This window comes from Mastigoproctus giganteus, chromosome 1, assembly GCF_048544385.1.
Source record: "Mastigoproctus giganteus isolate SK-2022 chromosome 1, ASM4854438v1, whole genome shotgun sequence".
NCBI lineage: Eukaryota > Metazoa > Arthropoda > Arachnida > Uropygi > Thelyphonidae > Mastigoproctus > Mastigoproctus giganteus.
The window spans coordinates 249,600,830-249,627,016 of NC_143575.1; the positions used below are offsets into that span (position 1 = coordinate 249,600,830).

The 26,187-nt window shown below is 37.2% G+C and overlaps 1 protein-coding gene across 3 annotated transcripts in view; it reads left to right on the forward strand.

Annotated features, from left to right (window-relative positions):
- LOC150091743 (triple functional domain protein-like) overlaps positions 1 to 26,187 on the forward strand; it is a 402,788-nt gene that overhangs the window by 326,500 nt on the left and 50,101 nt on the right. For all 3 annotated transcript variants that reach the window (XM_090376799.1, XM_090376800.1, XM_090376801.1), the window contains 2 exons: positions 17,374 to 17,466; positions 22,613 to 22,747. In XM_090376799.1, coding sequence (XP_090232925.1) covers positions 17,374 to 17,466; positions 22,613 to 22,747 — 228 coding nt within the window. The remainder of the gene's footprint in view (positions 1 to 17,373; positions 17,467 to 22,612; positions 22,748 to 26,187) is intronic.

The following is a 26,187-nucleotide window of genomic DNA, read 5'->3' on the forward strand; positions in this document are numbered from 1 at the left end:
TCTATAAAGTAATTAAAAATCGCAAGTAATTATAGACCTGTTCTGTTCCAGGAAAATTAATGGAGGCACTGGTTAAAGAAGCATTGCAGGATCATTTAGACAAGGCTTCAGTTATAGCTCGGACACAGCATGGTTTTGTTAAGGAAAAGTCTTGCCTGACCAATTTGATTGGATACTATGATGTAGTTACAAAGGAACTGGATGCAGGGAATAACTTTGATATTATATATTTGGATCTTAGAAAGACTTTTGATACTATTGCACATGGAAGACTGCTGCAGAAATCGGAGCAGTGTGGCATTGGAGGCAAATTGCTGCTATGGATAAAGGGATGGTTGAGGGGAAGAAGACAGAGAGTGGTAATCAATGGACACTGCTCATCATGGACTAATGTTATTAGTGGAGTCCCTCAGGGTTCAGTGTTGGGTTCATTGTTGTTTTCTGTATTTATAAACAATATTGATGATGGTATATCAAGCTTAATGTCCAAGTTTGCAGACGATACAATGGTTGGCAGGGTTGTTAAGGACACTAATGACAGTATGCTGCTGCAACAGGATCTGGAAAGGTTGAGCAGATGGGCTGAGAGGTGGCAAATGATGTTTAACATTGACAAATGTAAAGTACTACATGTGGGAAACAGTAATCCCAGAGTATCAACGCTGTGGTACTACACTGAGTGGTAGAGAATGAAAAGGACCTGGGGGTAATGGTGCAGTTAGATATGAAGCAGTGCAGACTGGCTGCAAGAGTAGCTCATGGTGTCTTGTCAATGATATACAGGAATTTTCCTAGCAGGGATAAGGAGGTGATTATTTCCTTGTATAAGGCAATGGTCGAGCCACACCTTGAGAACTGTATACAGGTCTGGAGGCCTCATTTCAAGAAGGATGTAGAGCTGCTGGAACGAATATAGAGAAGGGCAACAAGATTAGTGAATGGAACAAAGGGTTGCTCTTACGAAGAAAGGCTTAAGTTTTGCAAATTGCAGTGTCTGGAGACTAGGCACTGGCGAGGTGATCTGATAGAGGTGTATAAAGCCTTGAATGGTTTGAGCATGCTCAATGCTGTTGGGATTCTTGCTCAGAATAATCACCTGAGAGGGCATAAATTCAAATTGAGGAAAGACAGATGTTGGATAGATGTGCGGAAATTTGCCTTTAGCCAGCGAATAGTTGGTTGGTGGAACAGACTTCCAACCCTTGTTGTGGAAGTTAATAGCCTAAATAAATTTAAGGCTCAGCTGGACAGGTATTTCAAATGAATGGAGAGGTGAAATGGGAGTGTGTTGTTTTTTTTTTTTTTTTTTTTTGGCTGATGCTTCATAAGCTTGCTTTCTTGCATCATATGCCTCTACTAATGCTAAATTTCAAAAAATCAGTTCAAATCATTAAAATGCACTACACTTTCATATGTTTGGTTATAAGAATCAGTTTTTAACACTTTTGTGATATTTTTCTAAAGCACATGTTTTTAGAAAAACTTTAGTTTTACTTTATGCAAATAACAATGTGTATCATGTCACACAGCTGTATCTCTCTAGTACTTTACAAGTTAGCCTGGGCTATAAGCATACATCCGGAAAACCAAGAAAATATCAAATGACTTTTTCTTGGTTAATTACAAAAACGTTTACTAAAAAATGATTTTGTAGTTAACGTTGTTTGACACTAAATCCTTGATTTCTGGAGGTCACTACCATAAAACAATACAAACAATTTGCAGTTTCTGGATTATTGAGCCTTTCTGTTAGTGCAATCTATTATAAATTGCTAGTAAACTCGATCTTATTGTATTTACAATAGTACTGATATCTGGAATTCTGTGGGTTTTTACGTTACAGTATTATGGTGAAATATTTCCCCTTCCATGAAATCTTCATTCATATAAAAAACAAATAAATTTTCAGAATCTTCTCTTCATTCCTATTTTTTAACCTTTGTAAACTTGTTATTTCGTATCTCATTTGTGTGTGCTGTGTTCTTTCTTTTTGATTGCTTATCTTTTTTACTGTTTTAAATTTTACAACTCAAACATATATATATCAATGAAAAGAAATGTCAATTAGTATGTATATATTACATTATTAATTAAGCTATGTACATAAGCATAAATTTGTTTTTATTTTGCTAACCTATGGAAAATATTCTTCCAATTTTCACATAATTTGGTTAATTGGTAATGTAATAAAATATAAATTTGTGATCTTTACTTTTATAGCCTGTGGATAACATTCCTCCTATTTCACTATTAGAATCACCGTTTAATAGAATTTAAATTCAATTCGCAAACATGATCACAATAACCAGCCCTTACCACATTAGAATCAGTAGAGGCATTTGATGCAAGAAACCAAGCTTAGACAGCATCGACAAAAAAAAAAAAAAAAAAAAAAACCTTCTCATTCATTTACTCCAAATGTTTGTCTAGTTCTGCCGTGAATTTATTTAAGCTGTCAACTTCCACGACAGATGGAAATTGGTTCCAGCAATCAACCACCTGATGGCCAAAGGCAAATTTCTGCACATCTATTTAGTAGTGTCCTATCAATCTTTCCTCATTTTGAATTTATGTCCCCTCAGGCAATTAATCTGGAAGAATCCAATCAGAATTGAGCTTGCTCAAACCATTCAAGGACTTATACGCCTCAATCAGATCACCTCGCACCTGCCTATACCCCAGATGCTTCAATTTTCAGAACTTAAGCCTTTCTTCGTAAGAACAACACCTTTGGTGGTAGTAGTAGTAGTAGTGGCACATGATGCAAGAAAGCAAGTGTAGGAGCTTATGCAGCATCAGCCAAAAAAAAAAAAAAAAAAAAAAATCACACCATTCCCTCCAAATGCCTGTCCAGTTCCTCCTTAAATTTATTTAACCTATCAACTTCCACAACGACAGATGGAAGTTTGTTCCAGCAATTAACCACCCGCTGGCTAAAGGCAAATTTCCGCACATCTATTCTACATCTGTCCTTTCTTAATTTGAACTTATGTCCCCGTAGGTTCGTAATCTGAACAAGTGGAAGGATCCCATCAGAATTCAGCGTGCTCAACCCATTCAAGGCCTTATAGACCTCAATCAGATCACCGCGTAGGTGCCTAGTCTCAAGCCACTGCAATTTGCAGAACTTAAGCCTCTCTTGGTAAGAGAATCCCTTCATTCCCCTCACCAATCGTGTTGCTCTTCTCTGTACACGCTCAAGCAAATCTACATCCTTCCTAAAATGAGGCCTCCAGACCTGTACGCAGTATTCAAGGCGTGGCCTGACCATTGCCTTATACAGAGGGACAATCACCTCCTTTTCCCTGTTAGCAAAATTCCTGTATATCATTGACAAAACCCCATGACCTGCCCTAGCAGCCTGTCTGCATTGCTCAGAAAACTTCATATCTGACTGCACGATTACTCCCAGGTCTTTTTCATTTTCTACCACCTTAAGTGTAGTACCACACAGTTGGTATGTTTCTCTGGGGTTACTTCTACCCATATGCAGTACTTTGCATTTGTCAAGGTTGAACTTCAGTTGCCACTTCTCAGCCCATCTGCCCAAATTATCTAGATCCTGTTGCAGTAGCACACTGCCATTACTGTCATTAACAACCCTGCCAACCTTTGTGTCATCTGCAAACTTCGACATTAAGCCTGATATACCTTCATCAATATCATTGATAAATACACAAAACAACAGTGGACCCACCACCGAACCCTGTGGGACTCCACTAATAACATTAGTCCAAGAAGAGCAGCACCCATTGATTACCACCCTCTGTCTTCTCCCACTTAACCATCCTTTTATCCATTGTAGCAACTTACCCTTAATACCATTCTGCTCCAATTTGTACAGTAGTCTTCCATGCGCAACAGTGTCAAAAGCTTTCCTGAAATCCAAGTACAGGCATACCTCGAATAACGAATAGGATGCGTTCCACGAAATTACTTCGTTAAGCGAAACTTCGTTTTCAGAGGTAAAAATACTATGGCCAGAATAGGGATACGTTCCTACGTAAAGGAAATGAAAAGCTTTTTTTTCGAACAAAGAAAAGTTTTATTAAATAAACATTCAACTTACATACAAAGTGAAATCACATTTTAAAATATGAGTCTAAAGTTGATTGCTTATGCTTTTTTTCTCTTTCATTTAACAATTGCCTATACGGAGTTATTGCATTTAACACTGATCGCTTAACAATAAAACTTCTTCCTAAATCAGGATCATTTTCACTAAAAAAATTTAAAACGTTTTCAATGTCATTTAAGCACCTTTTTAAATCTTTGTTTGTTAACACTTTTTCGGCAGGAACTTCTTTAACTTCGTCTTCATTATCTTTGTCTTCGTTGCTAACAAGGTTTTCTAAATCTTCCACTGAAAAACCATCATCTTCTGCATTCAATAAATTTCTAACATCCTCTTCATCGACATTTTCGAAACCTATTGATTGAGCCATCTGGATAACTTCATTTCTAATTTCTTGGATGCTGTTTTCTTCTTCTAGTACAACTTCTGACCATATTTTGCGCCAAACTCCATTTAAGCATTTCTTAGTGACTTCTTTCCAAGAACTATCAATGTTTTCAATTGCCTTTTTAATGGTGTAGTTTTTCCAAAAAGTTTTAACTGTCATTTCCTCTTTATCCTCTAGTTCAGTTAAATTGCTTAATGTTCGAAGCAGATAATAAGCTTTAAATGATGCTATCACTCCCTGATCCAATGGTTGAATCAGAGAAGTTGTGTTTGCTGGAAGAAACACAACTTTGACAGGAATGCATGTGTCCAACGTGTTAAGATCAGTAGGATGTCCCGGAGCATTGGCTAACAACAAAAGAGCTTTTTCTTCAAAGTTGTTTTTTTGACAATACCGTTTTACTTCAGGACAAAAGTGGTTAACAAACCAATCAGTAAATAACTCCTTGGTAACCCACGCTTTTCTATTTGCTTTCCATATTACAGGTAAATTCATTTTTATGTTACCTTTTAACGCCCTCGGATTTTCTGAATGGTAAACTAATAACAATTTTAATTTATAATCGCCAGAGGCATTTGATCGAAAGAGTAACATTAAACGGTCTTTAGCTGCTTTGAACCCAGCAGCTGGTTTTTCTTCAATAGAAATGAAACTTTTTGTTGGTAGCCGTTTCCAGAACAAACCGCTTTCGTCAACACTGAACACCAAATTTGGTGGAAAATTTTCACGTTCATTATTTCCTTTAGTTTTTCTGAAAACTTATTTGCGGCTTCTCCTGTTAATTTTACACTATGAACCCTGGCCCGTTTTTTAAATTTCTCGAACCAACCACGAGAAGCCCAAAAGGTTTCCGTAATTTCGTCAGTTTGTTTAGATTTCAGGTGATTAAACTGGAATATTTTTTTTATGTTAAATGGGGCTTGAAATTGCGGACTTCGTTATATCGAAGCTTCGTTATCAGAGGTAACGTTAACCGAGGTATGCCTGTATATGATATCAAAATTATTTTTTGCATCCAGTTCCTTTGTGACCACATCATAATAACCAATCAAATTTGTCAGACAAGACTTTCCCTTAACAAACCCATGCTGTGTTTGAATTATTGCTGCAGTCTTGTCTAGATGATCCTGCAATGCATCTTTAACCAGTGACTCCATTATTTTACCCGGAACAGAAGTTAAACTAACTGGTCTGTAATTACTCGTGTCACCCTTCGATCCACCTTTGTGAATTGGGGACACATTTGCACATCTCCAGTCCGTGGGAACCTCCCCTGAGTCCAAGGATGCTCTCATAATTATGGCTAAGGGTTTGCTTAGTTGCTTTGCCGCCTCCTTTAAAATAACTGGATAGATCCCATCCACCCCAGGTGCCTTTCTTATGTTTAACTTCAACAATTTCTCCTCCACTTTGCTCTCAGTTATTACAAAATCATTAAGCACACTGCTACAATTTGATAACCTTCTTCCATTTTCAAACTGTAATAATTCCTCACGTGTGAATGTAGATACAAAATACTCATTCAGTTTGTTTGCTATCTGAGCAGGATCATCAACAGTCGAACCATCGATGTCAAGTGGACCAATGAGATTCATCCGCTTCCTTTTAGAGTTTATATAAGTAAAGAAATCCTTGCTGTTTTTCTTAGCATCTTTTGCCAAAGATTTCTCGTAATCCGCCTTTGCCTGCCGAACCTCCTTTGTGACCTGATTACAGACTAGCTTATATCTGCCACAGGCTTCTGCGTAACCTGATAATTTATATGCATCCCATGCATTTTTCTTCTCTGTCACAAGTCTCATTAGTTCATTTGATAACCATTTAGGCCTAAACCTTGAACGATATTTCTTAATCGGTATATAAAGTCTAGTAGCTTCCACGATTAGTCGGGATTGGTCCCCTCACCAATCCCGTTCCCCCTTCTCTGTACTCGTTCCATGAGCTCTACGTACTTCCTAAAATGTTACCTCCAGACCTGCAGACAGTACTCATGGTGTGGCCTGTCCATTGCCTTATACAAGGGGATAATCAACTCCTTATCCCTACTAGAAAAATTCCTGTATATCATTGACAAGACACTATGAGCTAATCTTGCTGACTGTCTGCACTGCTCACAACAGTTCATATCTGACTACACAATTACCCCCAGGTCTTTTTCATTCTCCACTACACTGTGTAGTTCTACACAGTTGATATGTTACTCTAGAGTTACTGCTACCCACATGCAGTAATTTGCATTTGTCAATGTTAAACTTCAGTTGCCACCTCTCAACCCGTCTGCTCAACTTTTCCAGATCCTGTTGCAGTAGTGGACTATCATTACTGTCATTAACAACCCTCCCAACCTTCGTATAGTCTGCAAATTTAGACATTAACATTGTTATATCTTCATCATTAGGCGCTTCCATAGCCAGGTGGGAAGGAGCAGCAGTACGTAGCACACACGTCTTGATTAGACCAGGGTTCGAGCCCATCACCACCAAATACGGAGGATGTGGAAAGGTCAAGGAATGACCACCGCATATCTCGGAGCAATATGGTCTTAGTTGCTAATGCTCCTAAAAACCAAATAATAACAACAACAACCTTCATCATTGATGAATACAGAAAACAACGATGAACCCAACACTGAACCCTGGAGAATTTTACTAATAAAATTAGTCCACGAAGAGCAGTGTCCATTGATTACCACTCTGTCTTCTCCTACTCAACCACTCTTTTATCCATAGCAGCAATTTGCTCTTAATGCCATATTGCTCCAATTTGTATAGTAGTCTTTCATATGCAACAGTATTGAAAGCATTCCTAAAATCCAAGTACAGTCTGTCCTCGTATAGCACGATAGTTGCGTTCCTAGAAACCCTCGTGCAATGCGAAATCGTGCAATATAAACAACAGGCCCTATGGGAAAAGTAGGGTTAGGTGCCGACCACCCAAGATTGAACACACATTTGGAACCAAAACATTACCAAACAATAAATAATCGGGTAATTTTAATCGTTATAAAATACGTTAAGTATTTTATAACGATTAAAATACGTAATAAAAATATTATAATAAAGGATTTTTAGTATTTTTTAATACTAAAAAAGTATTTTTTACGAATAAAATACGTATTTTATTCGTAAAAAATTTATTATATTAAATAAAATAGTCGTAATAAAATACTTAGGTATTTTATAATACGTAAGTATAAATTATAATACGTAAGTCGTAATAAAATATTGCTAATGCTTTTGCTTCTATCGTAAGCAAACTTGCTTTTTGTTTGATTTTCTATCCAAACAGATGACAGCCGTTCCATCTCTTCCAATTCTTGTGTCTTAATCTAATGGATTTTAATTACACTGAGTTGTTCCTGCTATGAAAGTTGTTTTTATTTTCTCTGCATTCTTTGTAATTCTCGGCGTTGCCTGATTTATTTCTATAGCACGTGCAATATCACATGGCCTTTCATTTCGCTCAAAGCGTTTCACAATTTCATATTTTTTCTCTATCGACAGAGGCGGACAGAAGCCTTACGGGGGAAACCACGGTGGGCCGGAGGCCGGTGTGATTTTGGCCATAAACCGTAGTATGAGGCCACTATAAATTTTCCCGGTTAAGAATTTTTGATCCAGTCCGCCTCTGTTTATCGTTATTGCTTTTGTTTTTCTCTGTGAATCTGCAGTGTCTTCACCAGGACACTTCCTTTTCACACCTTTTAAGTATTTTACTAATTTTTAGGGAATAAAGCACAATTACAAAATGAGGAGGCACGCTTGATACACATAAACAAAGCTGCGCGCGTATAGCAACTGAATAAACAACACCGTAAAGGCAGAGATACACTATTAACACCTCACATTTTACTAAAGCACATTTCTGGGGGTTACTACCATAAAACAATAAAAACAATTTCCAGTTGCGTTTCTGCTAGTGGATTCTGTTATAAACTGGTAGTAAACTCCATCTAATTGCATTTGCTATGTATATCGATAACTGGAATTGTGTTGGTTTTTACGTTATTATGGTGAAATGTGTTTCCCCTTCACTGATATAAAACACATAAATACATTTTCAGAATCTTCTTCATTCCTATCGTGTTGCGTTCAGTTGAGGTGATTCCGCGTTCGACTGCCATTTCTTGTAAACACAAAGGCGAATCGTGTATAAGCGAATTCGGTTCGTGTTATATAAGATATCGTTCCCCTATTTATAAATCGTGTATGATCGAATTCGTGTAATGTAAACACGTGTTATACGAGGACCGACTGTATATGATATCAAAATTAGTTTTTGGATCCAGTTCCTTTGTGACCACATCATAGTATCCAATCAAATTGGTCAGATAGGACTTCCACTTAACAAACCTATGCTGTGTCTGAACTATAACTACAGTCTTGTCTAGATGATCCTGCAACACTTCTTTAACCAGTACCTCCATTAATTTCTCTGAAACAGAAGTTAAACTAACAGGTCTGTTATTACTTGTGTCAACCTTTGATCCTCTTTTGTGAATTTGTGATACATTTACACATCTCCAGTCCAATGGGACCTCCCTTGAGTCTACAAGGAAGCTCTCATAATTATGGCTAAGGGTTTGCCTATTTCATTTGCTGTCTTCTTTAATATAAATGGATAGATCCCATCCACTTCAGATGCCTTTATTATGTTTAACTTCAACAATTTCTCCTCCACTTTGCCCCCAGTTATTACAAAACCATTTAGCTCCATACCAGAGTTTGATAAACTTCTGGAATACCCCTCACAGAATTTCTCATCATGCATGAATGTAGATGCTAAATACTCATTCAGTTGGATCAATCTGATTCATCCCCTTCCTTTTAGACTTTACATAAGTAAATAATTCTTTACTGTTTTTCTTTACATCTGTTGTCAAAGATTTCTCGTAATCTGCCTTCGCTTGCCTAACTTCCTTTGTGACTTGATTACAGACCAGCTTATATCTGCCATAGGCTTCTGTGTCACCTGATAGTTTGTGCATACCGTGTATTTTTCTTCTGTCACAAGACTCAGTTCATCTGACATCCATTTAGGCCTAAATCTTGAACAGTATTTCTTAGTTAGTATTAAATGTCTAGTAGCTTTCAGGATTATTTCTTTAAATGCTTCCCAATTAGAATTTGCTGTTGATAACATCATCAGTTGGTCCCACTGTATAGAATTTAAAAACTGTCTGAGACCACTGTATTCACCTTTATGAGAACAAAAACCCTTCCCTTTACTGCTGATGGTAGTTACATATTTGAGTAAATCCCACATCAGCTCACTGTGATCACTGTCACCTAGTAGTTGCTTTATCTGCAGATTCTTAATACATGAAGCATCACTGGTGATAATCAGATCAAGGATTGAAGATTCTGCTGTAGAAAACAATCATCCAATAAATCCACAAAAGCCTTGATAGTGTGTAAGTGACCAACCCACAAGTTCCCGTTAATATCTGGGAAGTTAAAATCTTCCGTTATAATACAGTCTGATTTAATCGCCCACTGTATTTCCTTGTGCAGTTGTTCATTGTACTCATCAGGGTCATTAGGCCTATAGCACACTCCTACTCTCAATTTTGCTTTTCCAGTGTTTATGTCACACCAAACTGACTCAACACTGCATTGTCCACCAATGTCAACTGTATGCATGGCTTTAGATTTTGTTTTTTAAGTGCAAACATAACCTCTCCTCCCTTCCTATCCTGCCAATCCTTTCTATACACATTGTACACCCCAAATTGGAATTCTGCTCTAGTTGTCACCTTTATGAAAACAAAAACCCTTCCCTTTCCCCTGATGGTAGTTACATCTTTGAGTAAATCCCACATCAGCACATTGTGATCATTCCAGTGGAAGCAGTGCAAGAATCACTTTGACCTCTGCCAGCTGCTACTGTTAATCTATTAGTCTGTGTATCAGCTAGCAGTTTTTCCAACCCACCTAACACTGCATTGATAGCATTAGCAAATACTCTTGCACCCTTTCTATTTAAGTATATCCCATCCCTGTAGAAACAGTCTTTCCTGTTAACAAGCACAGACCATGAAAAGAGTTCAACCCCATGACCCTTGCATAATCTCTCTGGGCCGAATTGATTGACAAGACTCTCATCATATACTTCTTCCTACTGTGTCTGTGCAGAATTGCAGACACTTTCAAATGTAACCCTAACTCCCGTGACTTTTTTCAACATTGATTTCTACTTGTTAAGTAAGTCTGCAGATCTCCCACACTTAATGTCATTAGTCACATAATGTCTAGTGAATGGTATTCTGTTATGAGAGTCCATCATAAAGTGTTTTGATCGTACCGTGACCCAATCATAATATGGGCGTCCGCTGTGTTACTAAATGGTATTATTAGAGTATTTTAACTGATTTAAAATAAACTGATATATTTGCTATTGTTTATGTGGGTGGGGGAGCATGGTTATATTGCTAATGCTATTGAAATGAAAAAACACTTAAACCACAAAATAAATACAGGCAGTTCCTGCCTTTCGAGTTAAGGGTTTACAAGTTTTTTTTTTTTTTTTTTTTTTTTCAAGTATCAACTATCAACAAAATCAAAAATATGAACATTAATTGCAAAGAATGAATGTTAAACATTCATAAATACCTCATTTCAAACCACGTGCGTGATTATACAATACAGTGTAACACGCTTTACTATATTAATCCGTTACCATCGTATCGTGAAAATATCGTAATGGGAACCCAATAACATATTGTTTTTTGGTAATTCTTTCTTGGAAGTTGAAATTTTCTCTATATAACTATCTAAAATGTTGTTTTTATAGTGTAAATTGTATTAGTTACCAATTCAAATCATTAAAATGCATACACTTTCATTGTTATCATATGTTCTGTTATTAGAACCAATTTTGAATGCCTTTGTGACATTTTTCTAAAGCACGTTTCTGGAGGTCACAACCATAAAACAATAAAAACAATTTGCGCTTTCCGGTTTGTTGGGCTTTTCCGTTACTGCAAGCAATTATAAACGGGTAGTAAACTTGATCTTCTTGCATTTGCGAAAATACCGATAGCTGGAATTGCGTGGGTTTTTACATTATTATGGTGAAATGTGTTTGCCCTTTACTGAAATCTTCAATCGTATAAAAAACATAAATAAATTTTTAGAATCTTCTCTTCATTCCTTTTTTTTTTTTTTAAGCTTCATAAACTTTTTATTCCATGTGAATCATGTTAGTTGCAATTTCTTTGTGCCGTTAAAAAATGCTTATGCATGCAATCATGAAATTTATAATTAAAAGAGATTATCTTGGAAACAAATGCCTCTCGAAACATTTCTGAAGAAGACGACTCCTTGTGCAACAAACCGAGTGCCGAGCCAACAACGAGTGATAAATGAGTGCGTATTTAGTCGACGATGAAGAATAAACACATTCTTTAACATTTGTAAGTCATAAATAATTTCTCTATTATTATAATTTGCTTGATTTTACAGGCTACATTTTCATTTCTTTGGATAAATCAACCATTGTTTAAACATAAACTAATTAGCTAACTTATTTCATTGTTGATAACGTAACCCTTTTTTTTAACATTATGTCTATGGGAAATAAATTCCTGCTTTATGAGTGCGTGCTAGGAATGAATTAACTCAAAGTCGGGAACTACCTGTACAGCAAATTAATGCCATTAATAGGGTTATAGATAAAGCAAGATTCTATTCAGTGTTATCCACTCCAGTGGACGTAATTGTGCAGTGCAGTTCTCTGAGCAGTGCAGACAAGCAGGTCATGGAGTTTTGTCAATGATATATAGGAATTTTGCTAGCAGAGACAAGGAGCTGATTATCCCATTGTATAAGGCCAATGGTCAGGCCACACCTTGACTACCTATACTGGTCCAGAGGCCTCATTTTAGGAAGGATGTAGAGTTGCTAGAATGAGTACGGAGAAGGGCAACAAGATTGGTGAGAGGAACAAAGGGGTGCACTTACGAAGGAAGGCTCAAGTTCTGCAAGTTGCAGCAGCTGGATTGTTATTGTTATTTGGTTTTTAGGAGCATTAGCAACTAAGGCCATATTGCTCCGGTATATGCGGTGGTCATTCCCTGACCTTTCCGCATCCTCCGTATTTGGTGGTGACGGGCTTGAACCCCGGTCTAATCAAGAAGCATGTGCTACGCACTGCAGCAGCTGGAGAGCAGGCACCTGCGAGGCGATATGATCGAGGTGTATAAGGCCTTGAATGGTTTGAGCAGGCTCAATGCTAACGTCATACTTCCACTTGCTCAGATTAAGAACCTGAGGGGGCATAGATTCAAATTGAGGAAAGACAGTTGTAGAATAGATGCACGGAGGTTTGCCATTAGCCAGTGGGTAGTTAATTGCTGGAACAGACTTCCATCTGTTGTTGTGGAAGTTGATAGCTTAAATAAATTTAAGGCTGAACTAGACAAACATTTGGAGTGACCAGATGAGAGAAATGGGAAGGTTTTTTTTTTTTTTTTTTTTTTTTGACTGATGCTGTATAAGCTTGCTTTCTTGCATCATATGTCTCAACTAATGCTAATGATCCCTATATCAAAACAAAAATTAAAATATAAGAGAAGAGAAGGGGAAAACCAAAGCAACACCTACCTCCAGAAGAGCAAAGGCATGACTCCTCACCCAATGAGTCATAATTCCCACAGCACCAAACAACAAGTGCTATTTAAACAATGACACAATTGTTTACACAAGTGCTGGTGTCCCTTTGAAGAGATGGTGCTTCTAAGCTCCTTATTTCTATTTTGTACTGTTTTGTGTTATTATTTAAGTAGCACTTATCTCTGTTGGGGTTAGTATGTCTCTTTGGGTGAGTAAGCATGCTTTCACAGGTAAAAAAATGGAGTCACTGGTTAAAGATGCATTGCAGGATCATCTAGACAAGACTGCAGCAGTAATTCAGACACAGCATGGGTTTGTTAAGGGAAAGTCTTGTCTAATAATTTGATAGGATATTATGATGTGGTTACAAAGGAACTGGATGCAAAAAATAATTTTGATATCATATATTTGGATTTCAGGAAAGCTTTTGACACTGTTGCGCATAGAAGACTATTGTACAAATTGGAGCAGAATGGTATTAAGGGTAAGTTGCTGCAATGGATAAAAGGATTGTTAAGTGGGAGAAGACAGAGGGTGGTAATCAATGGGTGCTGCTCTTCTTGGACTAATGTTATTAGTGGAGTCCCACAGGGTACAGTATTAGGTCCACTGTTGTTTTGTATATTTATCAATGATATTGATGAAGGTATATCAGGCTTAATGTCGAAGTTTGCAGATGATACAAAGGTTGGCAGGGTTGTTAATGACAGTAATGGCAGTGTGCTACTGCAACAGGATCTAGATAATTTGGGCAGATGGGCTAAGAAGTGGCAACTGAAGTTTAACCTTGACAAATGCAAAGTACTGCATATGGGTAGAAGTAACCCCAGAGAAACGTACCAACTGTGTGGTACTACACTTAATGTGGTAGAAAATGAAAAAGACCTGGGAGTAATTGTGCAGTCAGATATGAAGTTTTTCTGAGCAATGCAGACAAGCTGCCAGGGCAGGTCATGGGGTTTTGTCAATGATCGGCGCCTCCGTAGCCAGGTGGGAAGGAGCAGCAGTGCGTAGCACATGCTTCTTGATTAGACCGGGGTTCGAGCCCGTCACCACCAAATACGGAGTATGCGGAAAGGTCAAGGAATGACCACCGCATATCCCGGAGCAATATGGCCTTAGTTGCTAATGCTCCTAAAAACCAAATAACAACAATAACAACAATTTGTCAATGATATATAGGAATTTTGCTAGCAGGGAGAAGGAGGTGATTGTCCCTCTGTATAAGGCAATGGTCAGGCCACGCCTTGAGTACTGCGTACAGGTCTGGAGGCCTCATTTTAGGAAGGATGTAGATTTACTTGAGTGTGTACAGAGAAGGGCAACAAGATTGGTGAAGGGAATGAAGGGATCCTCTTACCAAGAGAGGCTTAAGTTCTGCAAATTGCAGTGGCTGGAGACTAGGCACCTGCGCGGTGGTCTGATTGAGGTGTATAAGGCCTTGAATGGGTTGAGCACGTTGAATTCTGATGGGATCCTTCCACTTGTTCAGATTACGAACCTAAGGGGGGCATAAATTCAAATTAAGAAAAGACAGATGTAGAATAGATGTGCGGAAATTTGCCTTTAGCCAGCGGGTGGTTAATTGCTGGAACAAACTTTCATCTGTCGTTGTGGAAGTTGATAGGTTGAATAAATTTAAGAAGGAACTGGACAGGCATTTGGAGGAAATGGTGTGAATTTTTTTTTTTTTTTTTTTTTTTGGCTGATGCTGCATAAGCTCATACACTTGCTTCCTTGCATCACATGCCACTACTACTACTTCTACTACTACATCCTCTGGATATTGTTTTGGTTTTTTCCCCGTTCTCTTTTATTTTTTATGTGTTTATAATTTTATTTTGTTTTTGTTTAGAAATAGGGGCGATTAAGTTAACTGGTGCAGAATGGCACCTTGCCTTGTCTATAACTCTATTAACAGCATTAATTTTCTGTATTTTTTCATGGTTTAAGTGCTTCTTAATTTCAATAAACTGATATATGGACAGTGTTTATGAGTCATACTATCTGCTTATTCCTTGATTCGATATGGTGCAAAGCTACCATCCGTGGGATTATGACTGAATGCCTTGATTCAGTCGAGATAACCAACATTTTGGATTTTTGATGTTTTTTTTTTTTTTTTTTATGGAAACCCCAAACACGAAAGGTATCAAAACCTATAGTACTTAGTACTGTGCATGGGTTGAAAGTTGAAAGAGAAAGTATGGGGGGGGGGATGCCAGAAACTTTGCTCTAGAGACTAAACATGAGTTTCACGACTTCAAGCCTCCAATAAGCAAAGCGGTGGAATTGCACCCCAAGCCTCCAATAAGCAAAGCGGTGGAATTGCACCCGTCGATGAGAGTCATTATAGCTTATTTATTTTTTACTGTTAGTGTAAATGCATCATCTGTATACATTATCAGAAAAACAAATTGTTTACTACAAAATACATGAACATTGTGAAGCACATCACCACAGATAGCTGCAGTACTACATTATAAATAAACAACACCCCCAAAAGCATATTGCTTTGTATTTGTAATGGATGCCATTATCCAGGCAGCCTTTTTGATGCTTATTGTCTCCTCATTGATGGATAAGTAGGCATTCATCAGTATGGGACCTGACAACCCATTAATGATATACACTGTGTGCTGCCACTTTATTAGGTACACCACTGCTGTGCACACAAATGGTTTGTCCCACAATGTTGCAAGTCACATGACCACAGTTGTGGATATTAATGCAGTAGAACAACCTTTCTAGTATGAGTTAAGCATACAAACTGTAGCAAGAATGGGGAAAAGGAGTGATCTAACAGACTTCAAACATGGCATGGTAGTAGGTGCAAGATGTGCTGGACAAAGCATCTCTGAAATGGCAGTTCTCCTGAACTTTTCATGCACCTGTTTCAAGGGTGTATCGAGAATGGTGCAATGAACAGAAAACATCCTCTCAATGTTGCTCCTGTGGAAGAAAATTGCTTGTTGATGAGAGAGGTGGGAGAAGGATGGCTAGAATTATGCAAGCAAACAGAAGGGCCAAATTGTCGCACATCACATCAGAATACAACCTTGGTGCACAGAACATATCGCAAGGGACCACTAGTTGCACTTTTTCACGAATGGGCTACAACAGCCGACAGCCACATTGCATACCTTTGTTATTAATGAAGAAAGAAAGAGAGAGAGAGAGAGAGAGCACACCTCCTGTGGGCACAGCAACACCAGCACTGGACTATCGAGGTTTGGAAAACAGTTGCTTGGTCTGACGAGTCGAAGTTCCTGGTGCATCATGTTAATGGAAGGCTCAGAATTTCATCATGTTAATCAGAAGGCTCAGTTATGGTGTGGGGAATGTTTTCTTGGCACACATTGGGTCCATTGATACCCATAGATTCACGTCTGAATGCCACATCATACCTAAACATTGTTGCTGACCAAGTGTATCCATTCATGTTGTGACAGTTTATCCTCAGTCAGATGGACTTCCAGCAGGATAATGCACTGGTGCACAAAGCTCGAATCACCATGGAATGGTTCCAGGAACATGACAATCACTTTTCTTTTGGGATGAGCTGGAAAGGGCTGTTCGCTGCAGGCCTGCCCCTCAGTCGAATCTCAAGGAACTGTGTGACACACTCAAGTCTGCATGGTACTCCATTCCTGCAGAATGTTTTCAGCATCTTCTTCAATCCATGCCTAGACGAATTCAGGCTGTTTTGAAGGCTAAAGGGGGGCTCAACACACTACTAGGTAGGTGTACCTAATAAAATGGCAGCAGTGTATGTCTACAGTATGAGAAATGGGAAAAGTGCCACTGCTATAAATCTGAAAATGAATCATTTATGTACATTATCAAAACAAATTTTTTTGTGTTGTTAGGTCTTGCAGGTGTCTGATTTATCCACTGATGAGGTACCACTATGTATCTAAATAGCCATTTTAGAAGTGACATATTACTAATAAAGAGCAGCATATTTCTCCTTTGGGGGAAGTGCTATTTATTTGTAGCGTAAACTTGAAGGAACTTAGTGATTTGCTTTACAACATAAAGTTTTTTATAATACTGTTTATAAAAAATAATTCACATGCTAAAACAATATAGCATTTGCAGTCATGAAATAATATGAATTCTTTACATAGTAGCACAAAACTATTGTAAGTGCAACGAATGAATTAAAGTGAATTCCATTCTTAGAAATTTAAAAATTATACCTTAATCATTGTAGTTGCAACTTTGCTCCATCATTATAACCTAATTACAAATGATATATATATATAATAGTTAGTTTTGAAAAACTTTTTTTAAAGGAAGCAAGACAGAAACTTGGTCATAAACTTCAGTTACCTGATTTATTGATAAAACCTGTCCAGCGCATAATGAAATATCAACTTTTACTTAAGGTAAGATTGATGTTAATACTTGTGAGATATTTCCTTATTTCTTATTTAGAGTATTGTATTTTAATAATAAATCAGGCCTCCGTAGCTGAGTGGTCAGGAGCGGTAGTGCAGTAGCACACGCTCTTTGAGTAGACCGGGGTTCAAGCCCCTGACTGCTGAATATGGTCGATTTGCCAACCCGCGCTGGACCAGCGTGGCAGATTATAGTCCATTTCCTTCAGCATGAATTGTTGAGGAGGCTACCATCCTGCAGTGGGTTGATAATGGCTGCACTTTACCTTTTTTTTATTTTAATAAATTCAATAAAAGAGAGTAACTTTCCATATGAAATTATTAATTTGTAATTAAAATTGATAATAATTGCTAGTTTATATTTCAGTAAGGTGTTTAACCCTTTTCAGAGTATTTACAAAGGCATTAGCAAAGGCACGTGATGCAAGAAAGCAAGCTTATATAGCATCAGCCAAAAAAAAAAAAAAAAAAAATCCCTTATTTCACTCATCCACTCACTACAAATGTTTATCAAGTTCTGCCATGAATCTATTTAAGCTATCAACTTCTACAACGACAGATGGAAGTTTGTTAAAGCAATCAACTACCCGCTGGCTAAAGGCAAACTTCCACACATCTATCCTACAACCATCTTTTCTCAATTTGAATTCATCCCTCTCAGGTGATTATTTTGAGCAAGAGGAAGAATCCCATCATCATTGAGCATGCTCAGACCATTCAAGGCTTTATACACCTCTAACAGATCACCTCGCCGATGCCTAGTCTCCAGACACTGTAATTTGCAAAACTTAAGCCTTTCTTCGTAAGAGCAACCCTTTGTTCCATTCACTAATCTGGTTGCCCTTCTCTGTACTCGTTCCAGCAGCTCTACATCCTTCTTGAAATGAGGCCTCCAGACTTGTATATAGTACTTAAGGTGTGGCCTGACCATTGCCTTATACAAGGGAATAATCACCTCCTTATCCCTGCCAGAAAAATTCCTGTATATCATTGGCAAGCCACCATGAGCTACTCTTACAGCCCGTCTGCACTGCTCAGAAAACTTCATATCTGCCTGCACAATAATTACCCCCAGGTCCCTTTCATTCTCTGCCACTGTCAGCATAGTACCACAGAGTTGATATGTTACTCTGGGGTTACTGTTTCCCATATGTAGTGCTTTACATTTGTCAATGTTAAACTTCATTTTCCACCTCTCAGCCCATCTGCTGAACTTTTCTAGATCCTGTTGCAGCAGTGTACTGTCATTAGTGTCATTAACAACCCTGCCAACCTTCATATCATCTGCAAACTTGGACATTAAGCCTGATATACCATCATCAATATCATTTATAAATACAGAAAACAACAATGGACCCAACACTGAACCCTGAGGGATTCCACTAATAACATTAGTCCACGAAGAGCAGTGTCCATTGATTTTTTTTTTTTTTTTTTTTTTTTTTTTTTTTACCACTCTGTCTTCCACTCAACCATCTCTTTATCCATAGCAGCAATTTGCCTCCAATGCCACACTGTTACAATTTGTGCAGCAGTCTTCCTTGTGCCACAGTATCAAAGGCCATTCTAAGATCCAAATATATGATATCAAAGTTATTCTTTGCATCCAGTTCCTTTGTGACTACATCATAGTATCCGTTGAAATTGGTCAGACAAGACTTCCCTTTAACAAACCCATGCTGTGTCCAAGCTATAACTGAAGTCTTGTCAAGATGATCCTGCAATGCTTCTTTAACCAGTGCCTCAATTAATTTCCGTGGAACAGAAGTTAAAATAACAGGTCTGTAATTACCTGTCTCCCCCTTTGATCCTCCTTTGTGGATTGGGATCACATTTGCACATCTCAAGTCCATGGGCACCTCCCCTGAGTCCAGGGAAGCTCTCATAATTATGGCTAAGGGTTTGCTTACTTCCTTTGCCACCTTCTTTAATATAACTGGATAGATTCCATCCACCCCAGGTGCTTTTCTTATGTTTATCTTCAACAATTTCTCCTCCACTTTACTCTCAGTTATTACAAGATTATCTCGCTTACTGCCAGAGTTTAATACACCTCTGGCATTCCCCTCCCTAAATAACTCCTCATGTGTGAATGTAGATGCAGAATATTCATTTAGTTTTTTAACTACTTGAGCAGGATCATCAACAGTTAAACCATCAGTATCAAGTGGACCAATCCCTTCCTTCTAGAGTTTACATAAGTAAAGAACTCTTTGCTGTTTTTCTTTGCATCCTTTGCCAAAGTTTTCTCATAATCTGCCTTCGCCTGCCTAACCTCCTTTGTGACTTGGTTACAGACCAGCTTATATCTATCATAGGCTTCTTTGTTACATGTTATTTTATATGTATCCCATGCATTTGTCTTCTCTGCCACATGTCTAATTAGTTCATCTGACATCCATTTAGACCTAAATCTTGAACAATATTTCTTAGTTGGCATGAAAAGCCTAGTAGCTTTCAAGATTAATTCTTTAAATGCTTCCCATTTAGAATTTAGACAAGATGTATGCAACAGTGGATCCTTCTAGGGGCCCAATGGCTAAATGGTCAGAGAAACAACAGAACATAACACTACGCAACAAACCACTCTCCACACACTTTTTAAATCTCTGGCCTCCATATAGCTCTCTGTCACATGTACAAAGAATACAACACAGTGATGGGGGAAACCCCTGGTGCCGTCAGACAACTAACACACTTTGTCCCTGGACTTTGGGCGCCTCCGTAGCCAGGTGGGAAGGAGCAGCAGTGCGTAGCACACGCTTCTTGATTAGACCAGGGTTCGAGCCCATCACCACCAAATACGGAGGATGCGGAAAGGTCAGGGAATGACCACCGCATATCCTGGAGCAATATGGCCTTAGTTGCTAATGCTCCTAAAAACCAAATAACAACAACAACAACCCTGGACTTTGTATTGTAGGGGGACCTTGTAGCAACCATAATTTAAGTAAATTTTGAACTTTAGAAAGATTATGAAATTTAAATTTACAATATATTACAGAATTTATATTAACAAAATATTGCAGTATTAAACTGTTGACAAAACTGAAATTACTAAAGAAGTTAAATTTAAACTACCGAACGAAAGTTACGAAATTCCCGCCAACATATCAATAGCAAAGACTATCTGAATATTAAACTGTAGCTTTCCAAATACTTTACAAATTTAAACTTACAATATACTACGAAATTTAAATTTACACATAGTTTTTTTTTTTTTTTTCAGAAATTATACTGCTGACAAAACTTCTAACCATGGTGAAATTAAATTTAAGCTACCCAACGAAAGTTAAAAGTTCCCACCAAAATATCAGTAGCAAAGGCTGTCTGAATATTAAGCTGTAGAAATACAAAAATGAAGTAACCTATGTGACTATAAGAATTCAAACTATATATTAACTACAGTTTAGTATATTAAAAAATATATATAACATCAAAATTATTTCAAAAACTGACCTGCAATGAAGAGCTTTGGAAATATGCAGTCACATGTGTATCCTCGATCTCAGAATGTGGTCCTATTCCCCAGATCCTAGGCTCACTATATAAGGCAATTGTAAGACCACGTTTGGAATACTGTGTTCAAGTATGGAGACCTCATCTGAAAAGAGACACTGAGCTTTAAAGGGTCCAAAAACAAGCAACTCACATTTTCAGATTGGCAAAAGGGTGATCATATGAAGAAAGACTATATATGTGGGCAACAGAGATTGGCAACCAGGAACCTCAGAGGTGACCTGATTGAGTTTTATAAGTTTCTGAGAGGGGTTAGTAAAATGAAAAAAGGTGGAATTTTTACTGTTATAGAGAATTCCTGAACTCTAGGGCATAAATTCAAATTAACAGGGGAAGAGGTTTAGACTAGATTGTGGGAAGTTTTCTTTTATCCAGCGAATCATTGATTGCTGGAACAGGTTGCCTTCACAGTTGAGGCTGACAGATTGAATAAATTCAAAGGTCAACTGGATAGGTACCTATGTGAGGAGAGAAGCAAATAATTTGTATTTTCTGCTTCTCCTCCTCACCTGGCCAGTTCAACAAAAGCCTGTGGCTTCCTTGCACTATATGACTATTACTATAATCTTATCATTAAGCTGAGGTCAATCTCTTTGCTGTTAAGTTGCCAAAATTAGCATAGCTAATATTAGATCATTATTCTTGAATACTGTGTAAGCTAATTCTTCACAGAATGAACTGTTACAAATGCAAATAATACAACTATTATTTGTAGATGTTTTTAGCTTACATGTAAATTTTTTAAGTGTGAGGGGAAATTTGTACGATTTACATTGATTCTCTTTTTCCCAGCTTCTTTGTATCTTTTCTAAATATATCCTTTATTGAATTTTGACTTAATTTTGTAATATTTTTGAAGGAAAATAATTTTATGTGCAAAATATCAATTTGTTTGAAAATTATGAATTTCGAAGTGAAGGTGACCATTTTTTGGAAAAATTAAACAGAACATTTTCATTGCTCAGCTTGATTCAAATGATATATAATACATCCTGGTGGCTTTAGAACAATTTCTTCAACTGCTACACGACAATGAATAGTTGGATAGAAGAAAAAAAGAAATTGCTTGAAAGTGCCGATTACTATTTTAAATAAAATGGTTATGCACTATAGCAGGATCAGAAGTTAATTTTCTTCCCTGTCCACATTATAAAATATGTAACTTATTACAATCCAGATCCCTTTTTTGGCATAAAATTTAAATGCCAAATAACTATCACTATATAACCACTTATGATTTCCTTTTATTAAAGAACACATTCTGTGTTCTTTATTAAAATTATTAATATTACAGAATGTGAACAATGTATTAATAATATTACAGAATGTGAACAATAATGCTATTGATATAAAGTACAGTCAATGTTGTTAAATGTCACAGATGAGATTAAGGGAACTTAGAATAATGCAAAGCATAAAATAATTACTTTATAACAAATTATTGACTTAGATCACACCCAGTCAGTGAAAAATCATTGGTAGCCTGCCAGATGGTGACCTCTGCATTAAAACATAAAAAATGTAAAGACAGTTTACATCTTGTCACAGAGCAAATGCTATATAGAGTGGGTATACTTGGTTATGTTAAATTTATGACCATTTCATTTTACTTTAGGACATTTTAAAATATACAGAGAAGGCAGGACTTGAAGATGAAGCCCAGAACTTAAGGAAAGCTGTTCATATTATGCATGTAGTTCCAAAAGCTGCTAATGATATGATGAACGTTGGCCGCTTGCAAGGATTTGATGTAAGTAAATTAACTTTGAATGCCTACCAACTTTTTCAATTTTCTCAAAAGATTTTTGGTAGTTTCATATCTTTTAGTTTACAAAAAGCAGTAACACATTGAGTTCAGTTTGGGGCCCCTAGGGAATCGTGGATCTGTATTTGGATGCATTTTTTGACTTTATGGGCCCCAAAATATTGGAGCCTTAGGCACATACCTGTGCATAAATGGACCACACTCATGGAAACTCACTTTTCTTGATTTCACTCATGTTTTTTAATAGACATATGTTTTACCTTTTTCAAATACTGTTGAATATATCAACATGGACTTCAGAGTTGCAAACAAATGACTCTTTTCACCGTTAATATAAAGTATAGCACAATACTGAGTGCATGTGGTATGGGTTTTGTTTTAGCATTGTGTAACAGTGGAATCTCCATATCTTGTGTGATTTGTACTCTTATATACAGTAAACTGTAAAATTTGACACTTTACAATCTGGAAATATTAAAGCAATATTTTGGCTGAAAAATTAGATCAAAGGACAAGACGGTCTTGCCAACATGTAATAATTTCACTAGCTTTTAGTACTAGCTTTTATTTATTTTAAATGATTACAGACTTTAGTTCAGCTGTTAGTGCTTAATATTCATTGAATGTGCTTCTCCAAATGCTCTGGATTTTAGAGTTTACAGTACCTGTCTATTTTTTCTAAAATATATTTGGTTAATTCTCCTAAGTATTTTCTCTTGCAAAAGTTATTGGAAACATGCAGCTTACCTGAGAATTGATTTTATTTTCTCTGAGTATTATTTTTCTCCAAATGTATTGACTGTCAAACACTCTCATTAAAAAAATAATTCTTCTACGTAGAGAATCAGAATCAGTGCCAAGATGAGTAATATTTTTAGCCAGAAGATAGTATTAATGCAGTGAACTAAGTAAATGTTCTAAAATTTTGTCGATTCTCATTGTGCCTCACAATAATAGAGTGTGAGTGTATTTTCGGTCTTGTTAAAAAGAACAAAATGGAATTCAGATTGTCTGTGTCAAATAAAACTTTAATTTATTTTACTATTAAATTTAGGTTTTGTTATTAACAGATTTTAAATGCAGATTTCTTAAAAAGTAAAGAAGCCTTCTACTGCTACTTAGTACTAAACATCAAAACAGTAGGTGAGGAAACTGTATTTTTATATAATCAGTAAAAATATTTTTATGCTGGTTACAGATATGACTAAGAAAGACTTCATTAACCTAAAATATAATTAGATAATTGAACAATCTTATTTCAAACTCAAAGGGTAATAATTTCTTCAGAGTGGGTTTAGCATGGGAAACTCCCTCTTTCCCCTTCTAGCTAAAGGTTTTTGAAAAACTTCTGAGTCGAGGGTTCTTTTCATTTCTCCCTGCCTTCCCAATCTAAGGTTGAAATATATGAATGATATTCTTGTTATTTAGGGACATGAAAGCAATTCTTTCAATAGTTTCATATATCTCCTCATCTCCCTAGACAGAAGTATCGAGTAGCTTTTCAGAAAAAGAAATAAGCCATTCTATTTCTTCTTTGAATGTAGTTTCATCCAATGAATCCCACAAGATACCAAATCAGTGTTGTATTTTCACTTGAACCACCTTATAAGTGTTAAAATACAATGAATGTTAAAGCAGATGTGCTTATTTTCTCACTAATTTCTAGAATAATTACAATGAGCCCTATGCATCTGTCATAGAGAGAGGACTTACAGAAGGAATCAAGATGTCTTAAAATGGTCTCTCTCTCTCTCTCTCTCTCTCTTCTCTCTCTCTCTCTCTCTCTCTCTCTCTCTCTCTCTCTCTCTCTATCTATATATATATATATATATATATATATATATATATATATATATATTCCTTCTCCCATCAACAATAACTATTTCCAGCTTTTGTGTGATAATAATCATCCATAAAACAGTATCTTTCCTTCCCTCTGTGATCACCCAAATTATATTTATTTTATTTATTTATAACTGGCTATATATATATGTACAGGGTGTCTCAAACATACACGGCATAACTTCAGGAATGAGTTCCTCATATGTAGACAATAAAAATATTTTATATCAACATAGCATCGTTCCGGAAGTGCTTTATTTCCAAGTTTTGGTCTATCTATGACACTTAACTGTTCACATCACCTTATAGTAATTGTACAAAATGTCCACCTTCTTCCTGAATACAGGCCTCACATCAACGTCTCATGGACTTGTGAAGATGATGCTAAATTGCTGGCATGTTTCGTATTGTGTCACAACCTGCCACAATTCAATTGCAGAGAATTTCCACATCAGCTACTGGAGTCGAATACACCAATGACTTTAAATGGCCCCACAAGAAGTAATCTAGTGGGTTTAAATCAGGTGAGCATGGAGGCAGTTGGTCCAACTCTACCTATCCACCAACCAGGAAACCTTCGATTCAGGTAATTGCGGGCTAGGTGGCTGAAATGTGCAGTCGTGCCATCGTGCATGAAGTGTGCTTGTTGACGAATGATCAGTGGCGTGTCGTCCAAGAAATCAGGCATGTTGTTTTCCAGAAAATTTCTGTATGCCTGCCCTGTGAGTTTGTTTGGAAATACATGGGGTCCAAATAACTTATCACCAAAAACACCCACCCAGATGTTGGGGCTGAACCGCTGTTGGTAATGGATGGAAGAATTCCACGTGGGTTTTCATACATGCTGATTGTTAAAGTTTTGGATTCCGTCTCGTGTAAACCATGCTTAATCTGTGAATATCACTAGGGCAGGAAAGTGAGGAGTTGTACCACACTGCTGCAAGAACCACTGCCAGAACATTACTCGCGCAAGGTAATCTGCTGGTGACAAGGCCTGTACACATTACAGATGGTAAGGATACGTTTGGTGTTCTCGTAACTCTCTCCAAATAGTCCAACATTGAACAGCCAGTTGCATTGCTATTCTGCGTGTGCTGATTCCAGGAGTGGCATGCACAACATCCAGAATCTCCTCCTCTACTTCAGGAGTCATAGATCTTGGTCGTCCTCTGTTGGCAGCACAAGGTGTAAAGGTCCCATGTTCACAAAGGCAGCGATGGATACCTTCAAACGTTTTCTTTTGTGGTACAAACGATGAGCCTCCAGAGCATTGCCGTCCGCCAAACCGTACGTAAAGTGCATACCCACTTGCTCCTGATTTGAGTACATGATCGGAATGGAAAACCACTAGATTCTGTCAGTACCTTGTGATGAAGGAAATCACCTGTGGGAGATAAGACATTCCAGTTAATAACTCGGGAACCAAGCATTTCTATGTTGATATAAACTATTTTTATTGTCTACATATGAGGAACTCATTCCTGAAGTTATGCCGTGTATTTTTGTGACACCCTGTGTATATATATATGTGTGCCAATTGTTGTTCCATCCTTGGCTGGACTTGAAAATTGTGGTCCTTCAGC